Consider the following 13007-nt stretch of genomic DNA (forward strand, 5'->3'; position numbering starts at 1 on the left):
TTTGAGCTAGACTTACTGTCATGGGAAGGAGGGAAGGAAGGAAGGAAAGGAAAGGAAAGGAGTAGGGAGGGAGATGGGGTGGGCTGATGGTCAGGCAGTGAAAGAGAGAGGAGAGAGCGAAGAAGAAAGGGAGTAGACAGGAACTGCAGAGTCTCGTCTTGGTCTCGTGTACCTCTTCATCTCACACGGCACAGCATTTTCTCTCTGCTGGTGCGTCTCCCACCCTCCCTTGTTACCTGTGTCCCCTGCAACCTCTCCATCTCCCCTCTCCTGTCCCAGCGCCCCTGGGCTGAGTAGCAGACAGACAAGACTGCATGGTACTGCAGACTCTGTCATGACTTTGCTGCTCAATCAATGATTCACCAGCATGCTAAGTCTTTTAGAAGCTGAGCTGGAGGAGGGGTTGGTAGTCGACCTACCTTCTTCATGCTTCCTCCTCTGCTCTGACCTGAGGGAGTGGGACACACGTGCGCTCATGCACACACACACACACACACACACACACACACACACACACACACACACACACACACACACACACACACACACACACACACACGCACACACACACACACACACACACACGCACGTACGCACATCAAATGTGCCCCAGTTTTAATCTGGGTGGCAGTAGAAAACAACAAAGACTGTGTTTCTTAGTAGGGGCTGGGTTGTGTTTAATAATGCAGAGCCACTCTCTCTCTCATGTGCTCTCTCTCTCTCCACCGGGCTGTCTCCCCTCCCCAGCCTTCTGCAGCTGACAGTTCAGTTGTATGTACAGTTGAAGTCGGAAGTTTACATACACCTTAGCCAAATACATTTAAACTCAGTTTTTCACAATTCCTGACATTTAATCCTAATAAAATTCCCTGTCTTAGGTCAGTTAGGATCACCACTTTATTTTAAGAATGTGAAATGTCAGAATAATAGTAGAGAGTGATTTATTTCAGCTTTTATTTCTTTCATCACATTCCCAGTGGGTCAGAAGTTTACATACACTCAATTACTATTTGGTTGCATTGCCTTTAAATTGTTTAACTTGGGTCAAACGTTTTGGTTAGCCTTCCACAAGCTTCCCAGAATAACTTGGGTGAATTTTGGCCCATTCCTCCTGACAGAGCTGGTGTAACTGAGTCAGGTTTGTAGGCCTCTTTGCTCGCGCACACCTTTTCAGTTCTACCTACAAATGTTGTGTATGATTGAGGTCAGGGTTTTGTGATGGCCACTCCAATACCTTGACTTTGTTGTCCTTAAGCCATTTTGCCACAACTTTGGAAGTATGCTTGGGGTCATTGTCCATTTGGAAGACCCATTTGCGACAAAGCGTTAACTTCCTGACTGATGTCTTGAAATGTTGCTTCAATATATCCACATAATTTTACAGCCTCATGATGCCATCTATTTTGTGAATTGCACCAGTCCCTTCTGCAGCAAAGCACCCCCACAACATGATGCTGCCACCCCAGTGCTTCACGGTTGGGATGGTGTTCTTCGGCTTGCAAGCCTCCCCCTTTTTCCTCCAAACATAACGATGGTCATTATGGCCAAACAGTTCTATTCTTTTCATCGGACCAGAAGACATTTCTCCAGAAAGTACGATTTTTGTCCCCATGTGAAGTTGCAAAATGTGGTCTGGCTTTTTTTATGGCGGCTTTGAGGCAGTGGCTTCTTCCTTGCTGAGCGGCCTTTCAGGTTATGTCGATATAGGACTCATTTTACTGTGGATATAGATACTTTTGTACCTGTTTCCTCCAGCATCTTCATAAGGTCCTTTGCTGCTGTTCTGGGATTGATTTGCACTTTTCGCAACAAAGTACGTTCATCTCTAGGAGACAGAACGTGTCTCCTTCCTGAGCGGTATGACGGCTGTGTGGTCCCATGGTGTTTACTTGCATACTATTGTTTTGTACAGATGAACGTGGTACATACAGGCATTTTGAAATTGCTCCCAAGGATGAACCAGACCTATGGAGGTCTACAATTTATTTTCTGAGGTCTTTGCTGATTTCTTTTGATTTTCCAATGCTGTCAAGCAAAGAGGCACTGAGTTTGAAGGTAGGCCTTGAAATACATCCACACGTACACCTCTAATTGACTCAAATGGTGTCAATTAGCCTATCAGAAGCTTCCAAAGCCATGACATCATTTTCTGGAATTTTCCATGCTGACCCACTGGAATTGTGATACAGTGAAATATTCTGTCTGTAAACAATTGTTGGAAAAATTACTTGTGTCATGCACAAAGTAGATGTCCTAACTGACTTGCCAAAACTATAGTTTGTTAACAAGAAATATGTGCAGTGGTTGAAAAACGAGTCTTAATGACTCCAACCTAAGTGTATGTAAACTTCTGACGTCAACTGTATGTGTGTGTGATTTGTATTGTCTGTCTGACTGCAGTGTATGAAGCCTGTCCTACTCAGTCAGCATTGTGTCAGTTGCCAGTCTTGTCTTTGCTGGTTTTACTTGAATTGTGTACTTTAATATTAAAGATGAGGTTCATTCCACTCTGTGCTTCAGTGCTGAGCTATTTATGATATTTATCAACAACCTTGAAGATCAGGACTGATTTTATCACTGACTGCACTGATTTTATCATTGATTTAAGTAGGTTACCATGTTTGGCCACTTGCAAAAACACATCTTTATGCAATGTACAGGACTCTATCTCTATGAACACGACTATGGTCTGTATTATAGATTTAAACCATAGGACAGGAGCTTTTGTGAATGCAAGACACACAGCAAAATATGTAATTATTACTAGCCGTGACTTCTCTCTGATGTGTCAAGCCTGTATACAGTATGTCTGTCTCCTCCCTGTAGAAACTAGCAGTGCTTAAGGACGGCTTCCAGCTGGACTCGGTGGGTTCTCAGTCTGACCTGTGGGGCAGCAGCCCCTCCCTGGCCAACTCTGAGCTGTCCATCCCTCGACTCTACTCCGAAACCAGCTCCCAGACAGACATACCTGCTGAGGTGAGAGGAATGGACAAATTGGGAGGCACTACCTGGACTTGTCCAATAAGAAACGCTTGTTTTCGTTTTCTGTTTAAAAATGTTTTGCTTTGGTGTGCCCTAATGAACAGGACCCAGGTGTAACCTTTGGAAGTGTGCCATGGAATGATCCACAGATACTGGTTGCATCACTAATTGATCAGAATGTAGGTTTGTCACACCACACCTTCAGTTCTGTTATTCTTTTGTTTGATCCAGTTTGGGACCAACACCAACAAGTTGGCAGAGAAGGTTCGACTAAGCCTGAAGTATGAAGAAGCAAAAAGAAGGTAACTTGTGTAACCCAAATAAGGGGTTTTCAAAATGTTCTTTCCCAGGCCAACCGACGACCTAGGGAACCCCATCGTATGTTAGCACATTTAAAAAAATATAACATTTTGTCTTCTCATCAGGTGAATGATATTGGCAAGTAGAAGTAACATTTTGAATAGATTTGGTAGACAGTTGTTTTGACCTCCCCACAGTTCATTGGAAGACTCTAACAATAGTCTATTAGCTAAAAAGGTACACTACATGACCAAAAGTATGAGGACACCTGCTCGTCGAACAACTCATTCCAAAATCATGGGGCATTAATATGAAGTTGGTCCCCCCCTTTGCTTCTTTTACAGCCTCCACTCTTCTGGGAAGGCTTTTGACTAGATGTTGGAACATTGCTGTGGGGGCTTGCTTCCTTTCAGCCAGAAGAGCATTAGTGAGGTTGGGCACTGATGTCGGGCGATTAGGCCTGGCTCGCAGTCGATGTTCCAATTCATTGAGTTTGAGCGGAATAGGATCACCTGTTGCGCATTGGGAGCCAGCTCCTCTTAGCTGGTTGATGCATGGAATGAAATGTGTTCCTATAAGCCCGAGTTGCGCAACATTTCCATAGGCTATGCAATTGCGTGAGAAAATACTTTTGATGGCCTCTGTTAAAAAGAGGAAGATTCTATAGGCTAGGTCTACTTTATTTATTTATTTATTTATTTATTTATTTAGTAACTTCCCTAATATTGCTTTGCTTTACAACCGGAGTAGCCTACCAGGCTGGCATGAAAATGAACTGCGGGAAAGCCTCCTCCTTCAAGTGCATACGGATGACGTCTTCTATTTCCCACCGCCCCTGTTGCGACAGGTGCATGATAATGGCCCATTTCTAAATTATAACTAATTTCACACACATTATTTAGTACATGTAAAGACAAGATTAAATTGAGAATAGTCTGATGGGTGAGAATATTATCACGTGTGAATGATGCCCAGTGTGTGCAGGCAAGGAACAGCGCATAAACCATTTTTTGTGCAACTTTTTCCCAAGCATAGTCTCATGTAGCCTAGCCCATAGGCCTATATGCTTTGTTAAGGTTTGTATCACCACTAAAATGGCCAAATAACTCTTGTAGCCTGTAGGCCTAGCATGTCTGGAACAGGGTTGGAGAGCTCATGGCCTACAGAGCCGAGTGAAACGTGTTCTTATAAGCCCAGTAATTTCGCAATCACGTGTGATAAAAGTTTTGATCTCAAATGTATTTGTTTAACACTTTTTTTGGTTACATGATTTCATATGTGCTTATTCATAGCTCAACACAGAATAGTCGCATGTGTGCACGCCCTCAAATCGTTTGGAGAAAATATCCTTTCAATTTGATTCAGCTTTGTTCAATTATATTCTTCATAATATAAAATAATGCCATGGAATTCTAAGCATATCTTGTCTGCTAAATGAACTAGTGTAACCCACAGCCATTTGGCATAGCCAGATCAGGACCTAACCTAAGGACAACTCATAGTATGCTATTCTGTTCTTCTGAAATAGACTACATTTTCTTGATTTCATGCTTCTTTAGACCCGTCTAAAGATCAGTGTGGAAGTCAGGAGATGCTAAATGTGTTTGTTAATTAACGGTCAATTACCGTGAGAAGGAGAGCTATTGGCTTGACAATCACCGGCTGACAATTTCGTGAACCCCACAGCCCTACTCGTGAAACGACCTCTTACTTCCTTCATACTGGACACAGAGATATGAAAATGGTATCCACAATGGTATTCTGTTGCAGCTAGTGATATTCATAAAATCATTTTTTTCACGTTATCCAGATGACTCATTCCCAACACAACACATCATCAAGTATCAGTCTAGTGACTTTATAACTTGCTATGAGTGTTCATGAGCCTTTATAATGACCTTTAACGTATTATAAGCCATATTATTTCTCTCTTAAACCTCTCCTCCACACAATTTAAATACAACATAAAAGAACATGAATTATATGATGTCCTCTCCTCCCCCCAACCCCAGGATTGCCACCATCGAGGTGCAGATAGCCAAACTGGACAGTGAGGCTTGGCCGGGGCTTCTAGACCCGGAGCGCGACCGCCTCATCCTCATCAATGAGAAGGAGGAGCTACTGAAGGAGCTGCAGTATATCAAGCCCTGCAAGAGAGCGCCCAATGAACAGGAGAAGATTGAGACTGAGAAGAAGATGCTTGAGAGAGACCTGCAGGCTGCCAGGGACAACCAGAGCAAGGCCCTGACTGAGAGGTGAGCATGGGAGGTGACGCGAGTGATGTGCCCCCTTTCGTTTATCCCCAATTAAGTAATCGTGATCAGCCTGGGGCTCACTGACTTATTGAGAGTTGGCCATCACTCCATCCCTAGGTCAGGGTCACGGTCAGGGAAGGAGGGATAACAGAGGGAATAGAGCTGCACACCAGGAAAGCATTATGGTCACACAATGATACAGGAGATTCAATTAGTCATCCACTCTTCTGTCTTTGCAGGACATTTTTATTGCCAATTTTTGGCATTTTAGTGTTCTGTTAGTCAGCACCTCACCAAAAGAGTGCATTTTTAAAATGAATTTCTACATCTCATTTCAATGCTAGCCAGACAACGGGTCGGCGTGTCTGTTGCGTGAAGGAGAGAGGGGGCCATGGGAATCCCACTGGAACTAGGCTGCAGTATATTCAGACAGGGAATAGATAGGCAGAGCAAGGCCCACAACATACTGTACTGTACCTGCAGTGAAAAGACATGGTGCAAGTGCCTCAGCTGCAGCACCTGATATGACTGTTACATAAACACAAAGGTCTACTCCCTGATGTGGACATGGTGATGGACTGGGCCCCGTGGCTCTGTTAACAAATAGAAACTAGACTGAACACTAACTATGGAAAACAGACCGACGTCTCCAACTGGGTTCAAGAAAACACTGTCAAACAGGTTGAAAAGCATCAACACTGTGCTCTCTGTTGACCTAACGTTGTGTATGTTGACCCAACGTTGTATATGTCGACCCTGTAAGACTTACTCCCAGACACACGACGCACCTTTTGTTATGTTGGCTGCTTCAATCCGCATAACCTTTTTTCATGACATTCATGGCTCATGATTGTAATTGGATCACAGACTGTAGAAGTGGATAGTATATGTACTGGTGTGTAGAACCCCTAGTCTCTTACCCATCACTGGCCCTCTGTAAGGTGCATTTTTACCCTTTAGTGATTGGACACCTGCACTCTGGATCAGGTAACCAAGGGGACTACAACAATTGGGCCTTGTGACTATGGCACATTCTCCCCTCTCGCTCACATTCTCCCCTCTCGCTCTCTCGCTCACATTCCTGTCTCTTTTCCTCTCTTTCTCTCATTCATATTCCCCCTCCCTCTCCCCCTCTAGCTTTCCTAAACAGCTACCTTGTTCTCTGTTCTCAATACTGTACCTGCATTGAGTTCCCTCTCTGGTTTCTCCCTTCCTGTAACCTGAGCATCACTAACCGGGGATGTAGGTTGGACACAAAAGATGCCCTTTTCTAACTGCTGGTTCTGTAACCCCGGCCTGGAAGATGATCAAAAGACTCAGTTATTATGTTATGGCCTGTTTCCATTAAAGCCTCATTACACTGACACACTCCCCCAATAAATAAAGAACTGGATAACAAGATGTCTTTTATGAGACACAAGTGTCTGCCTTTTGCCCTTTTAACTGTCTATACTGCTGTATATATTTTCAATCCGGCTGTGACCTAACATGTTTTGTTTTCTATCAGATTGAGATTGCACTGTAAGAGAAACAAGCTGGTGAGAGAGCTGGAGGAGATGGTTCGCCTGGCCTCATCACTACACACTCAGCTCAAGAGGTATGCACACTCACCCATCTATACAACACATTCAGCTACTGTCTCCCAACACTTCCACACTGTCAGTTTAGGAGGCAGAATCACTTAAATGTATCTACTAAGCATGTAAACTCCTATTGCACAACTCGATGTGCACGTTCAAAATGAAAACCGATTTAAGAATACATTTTATTGACTACATGGAGACACAGGCAACATTTTTACCGTGGAGGTCTTGGTGAGGTTATAGTCACTAAGGTGTAATGGTACACCACTACTGCACTCTGCTCTAAAGTTGTTCACGAATCACTACACACTTCTATGAGCACAGCCTCTTCTGTCTCCTCTCCTATCTAGTCTCTCACATCTCAAAATGGGCTTAGTGCTTCTGAACATTCAACATTTTCATCCAATTAACCCATTTCACCTCTGAGGCAACTGTAGAGTTGCAAGCTGTTTCATCAGGTATTTTCAATAAACATCACAACCCGGCCTTGCCTGGCGCCCTGAGCCTACTCGCTACCCTTTGAGGGGAAAGAGTGAAACTTTAATCCAAGGTCTGCTGGGGAATGGTGAAGATCACATTACCGTCGTTCACATGAAAGCATTTTATCTTTCATTTCTTGAACCCCATAAGTTCACATGAGGTCTGTTCTAGACTACAGTATTTTCTAGGGATGCATGATATATCGGTGAACATATCGGAATTGGTCGATATTAGCTACAAATGCCAACATCGGCCCGATGTCTAGTTTAACGCTGATGTGCAAAACCAATGTCAAAGCTGACTTGCGTATGTACATGACGTAATGACGCCACGTAAAATGTTGTGCTTCACGTGCAACACAGCATTCCTAACCTAGCCCACAATGTCTGCTGTGTGGATCAAGCAGTCAACAAGTCGAGCGGTCATTTGAAAGAGTAAGAAAATTTCAGCGAGACAACTCAATGGCGAAATCCATTAACGCCAAGATAATGGAATTCATTTCCCTTGACAATCAACTGTTCTCTGTCGTGGCTGATGTTGGCTTTCACCGACTGGTCGAGCACCGCTATTTTTCAGATGTTTCCCTACCGGAGTTACAGTAGTAGCGTCCCTGCTATTAGCTTCACGACTGACATTTGGACCAGCGATGTCAGCCCCATGAGCATGCTGAGTCTGAGCACAGTGGGTCATCGAGGATTTCGTACTGAGGAAAGTTGTATTGCATGCTCATGAATATGCTGGTTGTCATACCGCTGCTGTCATTTCAATGGCATTTGAGAACATGTTTGAAGCTTGGAAACATGAACACGCTAGCTCCATTCGAACAACTGACTCAAGAAATAAGCTCATCACCTGCAGAGGACGAGATACCCTCTGTCATGGCATTGAAACGCCTGCTCAACAAAACTGCCGACACAGGCTGTGAACAAACGATTCGGTGGCATTCTCTCTGAGCCTCTTTACTGTGTCGCCACCATGCTCAACGCTATGTACAAGGACCGCTACTTCGATGCAGACAAGAAACAGGGTTTACGTGAAATGTTACATACATAGCTGGACAAGATGGAAACGGACACAGTGACAGTGTGCACCGAGGGAGAGAGGCCACGGACAGACAGAGCTGAAACTTCACTGCTTGACGTATGATGAAACCCTGATTGGCTTGACTTCGAGACGTGTTATTCGGGAAGGGTGTCCCTCCTACCCTATAAAGAGTCCGACGCAATGTCTGAGTCATTCAAACATCTCACTTTTCATCAGAAACCTTACCTCGACACGACTGCATTTTTCAGAAATAGCTAAACTGTCCACAGACGTGAGCTTACAACTCGCTCGCCGGGTTCTATTCTCGGGATTGTGCGACTGACAATTTTTCCTTTCCCTTCACCATAGCTAGAGGAAAATTATAGGGAGTAACGTTTACAGCTGTGACACGGCTAACTTGTTCATGGCCAAGTTAGCTGTATCCAAACAGTGACTAGTCGTCGGCAAGCTAGCCACCACGCTAGCTAGCTTTTGGGGTTTTTACTTCGGCAAGAAAAATTTCTACTAGCTACATCAAGCTTTCTTTTCTAACCTGTCCTTTTGAAACGGTATCCGGCCATCACACCGAGTGCCACCGTCAGAGAGAACCCACGCTAATCGCTAGCTTTCTGGGACTAGCCTACCATGCTATTTTTTTCTGACAGTTAAAAACGTAACATCCAAGCAATGGCGACAAAGACATCTCCCACCCCAAACGAGGAGAAGGTCCCGACACGAATCTGCTCCTGTGGGAATAAGGTATCGGAAACGGTGTGAGGAGAAAAAGAGGGTGAAGCCCTCCAGCTCTGTATGCCCAGGAAGACACAGCCCAGTGCCTCGCCGCACCTTCGTCCAGGCTGCAGCAGGTCAACCACCCTTAACCTTTAAGATCCCCAGATGCCCAGCCCCCTAGGCTGGTTTGCAGCCTGGGGAAACTTGGGCCCCTGGTCTAAGAAACCCTCCTTCCCGCCCATGGCACCAAGGGGCCAGCCTGCTACTAACCCCACCCAGGGGATAAGGAGGAAGAAGCACATGGCCTAGCGATGTCCCCATCACTAGAGAGGCAAGTACAGTCTCCCCCAAGCACTGTTCTATCCCCTGCTCCAATCCTGAGCCTTTTCCAGGGTGCAAGTTCCCGGACACCTCAGTGTTCTGTCAGGCGTACCAGGCCAGAGTTGGTACAGCCCAAAGAGAAGAGACAATATTCAGATGGATGCTTCCACAAAGCCTCCCTCTTGTCTCACACTCCCCAATGTCAGTTCACAAAAAAAATGTATACTAGCGCAACCAGGATACAGGCCAAGGGCGCAGTCAGACATATTGTTTCTCAGAAAATCTAAACAAACAGGGTGCCCCCCTATAACACCACCAGAGGGAGCTACTGCTCCTTCTGCGGTGACAGGCCACATAAGCGTGCTCCCGCTACGAGCCAGCTCCCACTACAGCTCCCTTTCGGCCTCTCTCTGTCACCTCGTGTTTTTCCGAAGTGTAGCGAGGCAGCCATAGCCCCACTCAAAGAGAAGGGAATTCGGCTGATGACGTACATAGACGATTGGATGCTGTGCGCACAATCGAGACGAGGTCTTAGAACACAGTCAGCTGTTATTGGGACACCTGAAGCTTCTAGGCTTCAGAATAAACGCAGTAAAGAGTGTCTGGGTGGGAATCAGAATAATCTCTTTCCTGTATTCGGTATCGCTCAAAGCTCGCCTTTCGGTGGAACGTATAAGAACATTTGAAGATTGCCTAGCACTGTTTTGCTGAGGGAACCTGGTCTTTAAAAACATGCCTGAGGCTACTAGGCTTGATGGCATTGGCTTTAGCAGTCATTCCGTTAGGACATTTGAATATGAGAGGGTTTCAACGCTGGTTCTCTTCTCTGGGTCTGAGCCGTCAAGGGCAGAACAGTCAACGGGGTGTGGGGACCCCATCTCAGTTCTACTCACATAAACTGCCTGGAACTCCTTGCAGTGTCCCTAGCATTAAAGACGACCCTCCAAAAATGGGAGGAACAACATGTTCTAGTCAGAACAGACAATACCACTGTTGTGGCTTACATAAACAGACTTACACAGACTTACACTTACACACACTGGCATGCAGACTGATTGTGTGGAGCAGTGTGCATCTCCAGTCACTGAGAGCTACTCATGTACCGGGAGTATTGAATCTGGGGGCAGATTTACTTTCCTGGGGGAATCCTCTATTCGGAGGATTGGTGAAGTTTCCAATCGGGTTTGGATGCACTTCGGCATTCCAGGAGTGGATCTTTACGCATCAATGGAGAATACTCAGTGTCCACTTTTTTTCCCCCTGAGGGATCAGGATGCATCGATGGGAGTGGACGCGTTGGCGTACGAGTGGCCAGGCGTCCTCCTGTATGCATTCCTCCTACTGGCCCTGATTTTCCCCCACCCTAGCCAGGGTGCGGGAGAAGGGGCTATCGTTCATACTAATAGCGCCACATTGGCCAGGGAAACACTGGCTAGCGGCAATCACTCAACTCTGTGGTCATTCGTGGCCCCTCCCCCTGCGTCGGGACCAACTGTGCGAGGCGAGATTTTTCACCCTCACCTGGAATGGTTGGCACTCTGGGCCTGGCCCGTGAATGGTGCATCTTGAACACTGCCGGGCTTCCTCAATGTAATTTAGACTATTCAGAGTGCTAGAGCCGCATCCACCAGGTCCCTTTACAATTATAAATCGCGTTTGAGGAATGGTGCGCTAAAATACAGTGTCATTCCAGTGCTCTGTCCCGGTAATTCTGTTGTTTCTACAGGAATGATTAGAAAAGGGAAAGGCTTTTTCTACTAATAAAGTATATCTGGCAGCTATTTCGGCTTGTCATGTGGGTTTTGGGAACACGACTGATGGGCAACACCCCCTTGTCGCCCGTTTTATGAAGGGTGCACGTCGCTTGCGTCCGGTGTCCAAACGGCTGGCCCCGTCATGGGATTTATCAATTGTTTTGGATGCTCTATGCCAAAAGCCTTTTGAGCCTCTGGATCAGGTGGAACTGAAGTTGCTTTCATGTAAGACCGCGCTATTACTAGCACTGGCTTCTGCAACGCGTGTAAGTGACATTCACACATTCTCTGTGCACTCGTCCAGTGCGCAATTTGCACCTGGTAACAATAGGGTATGATTGCGGCCTAACCCCTATTTATCCCTAAGATTATTAACCCATCTTTGATGCATCTTCCCCTTGAGCTAGTAGCTTTTTATCCCCCACCGTTTTCCTCTCCGGAACATCAACGGTTGCATATGTTGTGTCCAGTATGCGCTCTGCGCATCTACATGGACAGGACTAAGGGATTTAGGAAATGTGATCAGTTGTTTGTTTCCTGGGCGAAACCGCACACGGGTAAAGCGCTCACTAAACAACACCTCTCCCACTGGTTAGTGGAGGCTATTGCTTTGGCCTACACAAGTAAGGGTCTCCAGTCTCCTGCTGGCCTACGGGCTCATTCTACTAGAGGAATGGCTACCTTCTGGGCTTTATTTAAGGGCATATCTATCCAAGATATTTTCTCAGCAGCGAGTTGGGCTTCGCCTCATACATTTGCAAAGTTTTATAGGCTCGATGTTACTGCACCGACCCTGGCGCATAGTGTTTTACGTGTAGGATCTTCTGAGGGGCAAGGCCCATTTGTGTGATATATAGACCAGGGCAGTCGGTCATCAGGATAAGCTTGTCTGGCAATACGGGAGTCAGTATATCCCATAGTGAAATACCGAAATTAATACTTGAAAGAGAACTATAGGTTACGACTGCAACCCCGGTTCTCTGATAGTATGAGTGAGGTATTTCACCAGAACACCCTTCTTGCATGAGCAAAACTAACCTATAGTTTTGATTATGTTTTACTGGTAATGGGGACATACGTAAATGCCAATAAAATAACTTTTTGGGGGGTGTGTGTGTGTGTAACCTTTTATTTAACTAGGCAAGTCAGTTAAGAACAAATTCATATTTACAATGACGGCCAAACCCGGACGACGCTTGGCCAATTGTGCGCCGCCCTATGGGACTCCCAATCACGGCCGGATGTGATACAACCTGGATTTGAACCATGGACTGTAGTGACGCCTCTTGCCCTTAGATGCAGTGCCTTAGACTGCTGCGTCCATGTGTGTGTGTTAACTGTTTAATTGTGCTAAAATTTTAAATATCGGTTATCGGTATATATTTTTTTTGCCAAGATAAATTTTGGATATAGGTATCGGCCAAAAATGTCATATCAGTGCATCACTAGTATTTTTCTCTTCTGAGTGGCTTGTATGGTTCATTCAGTTCTATTTGAACATCTTGCCCATCTACTGTTATAATCTCCACCCGGCACAGCCAGAAGAGGACTGGCCACCCCTCAGAGCCTGGTTCCTC

At 45.5% G+C, this 13007-nt stretch overlaps 1 protein-coding gene across 1 annotated transcript in view; it reads left to right on the plus strand.

Moving 5' to 3' along the window:
• LOC106568003 (protein KIBRA) overlaps window positions 1-13007 on the plus strand; it is a 50437-nt gene that overhangs the window by 12259 nt on the left and 25171 nt on the right. The window contains exons 7-10 of the mRNA XM_014137976.2: window positions 2827-2976; window positions 3214-3284; window positions 5295-5537; window positions 7045-7134. Coding sequence (XP_013993451.1) covers window positions 2827-2976; window positions 3214-3284; window positions 5295-5537; window positions 7045-7134 — 554 coding nt within the window. The remainder of the gene's footprint in view (window positions 1-2826; window positions 2977-3213; window positions 3285-5294; window positions 5538-7044; window positions 7135-13007) is intronic.

Source organism: Salmo salar, chromosome ssa13 (genome assembly GCF_905237065.1).
Source record: "Salmo salar chromosome ssa13, Ssal_v3.1, whole genome shotgun sequence".
NCBI lineage: Eukaryota > Metazoa > Chordata > Actinopteri > Salmoniformes > Salmonidae > Salmo > Salmo salar.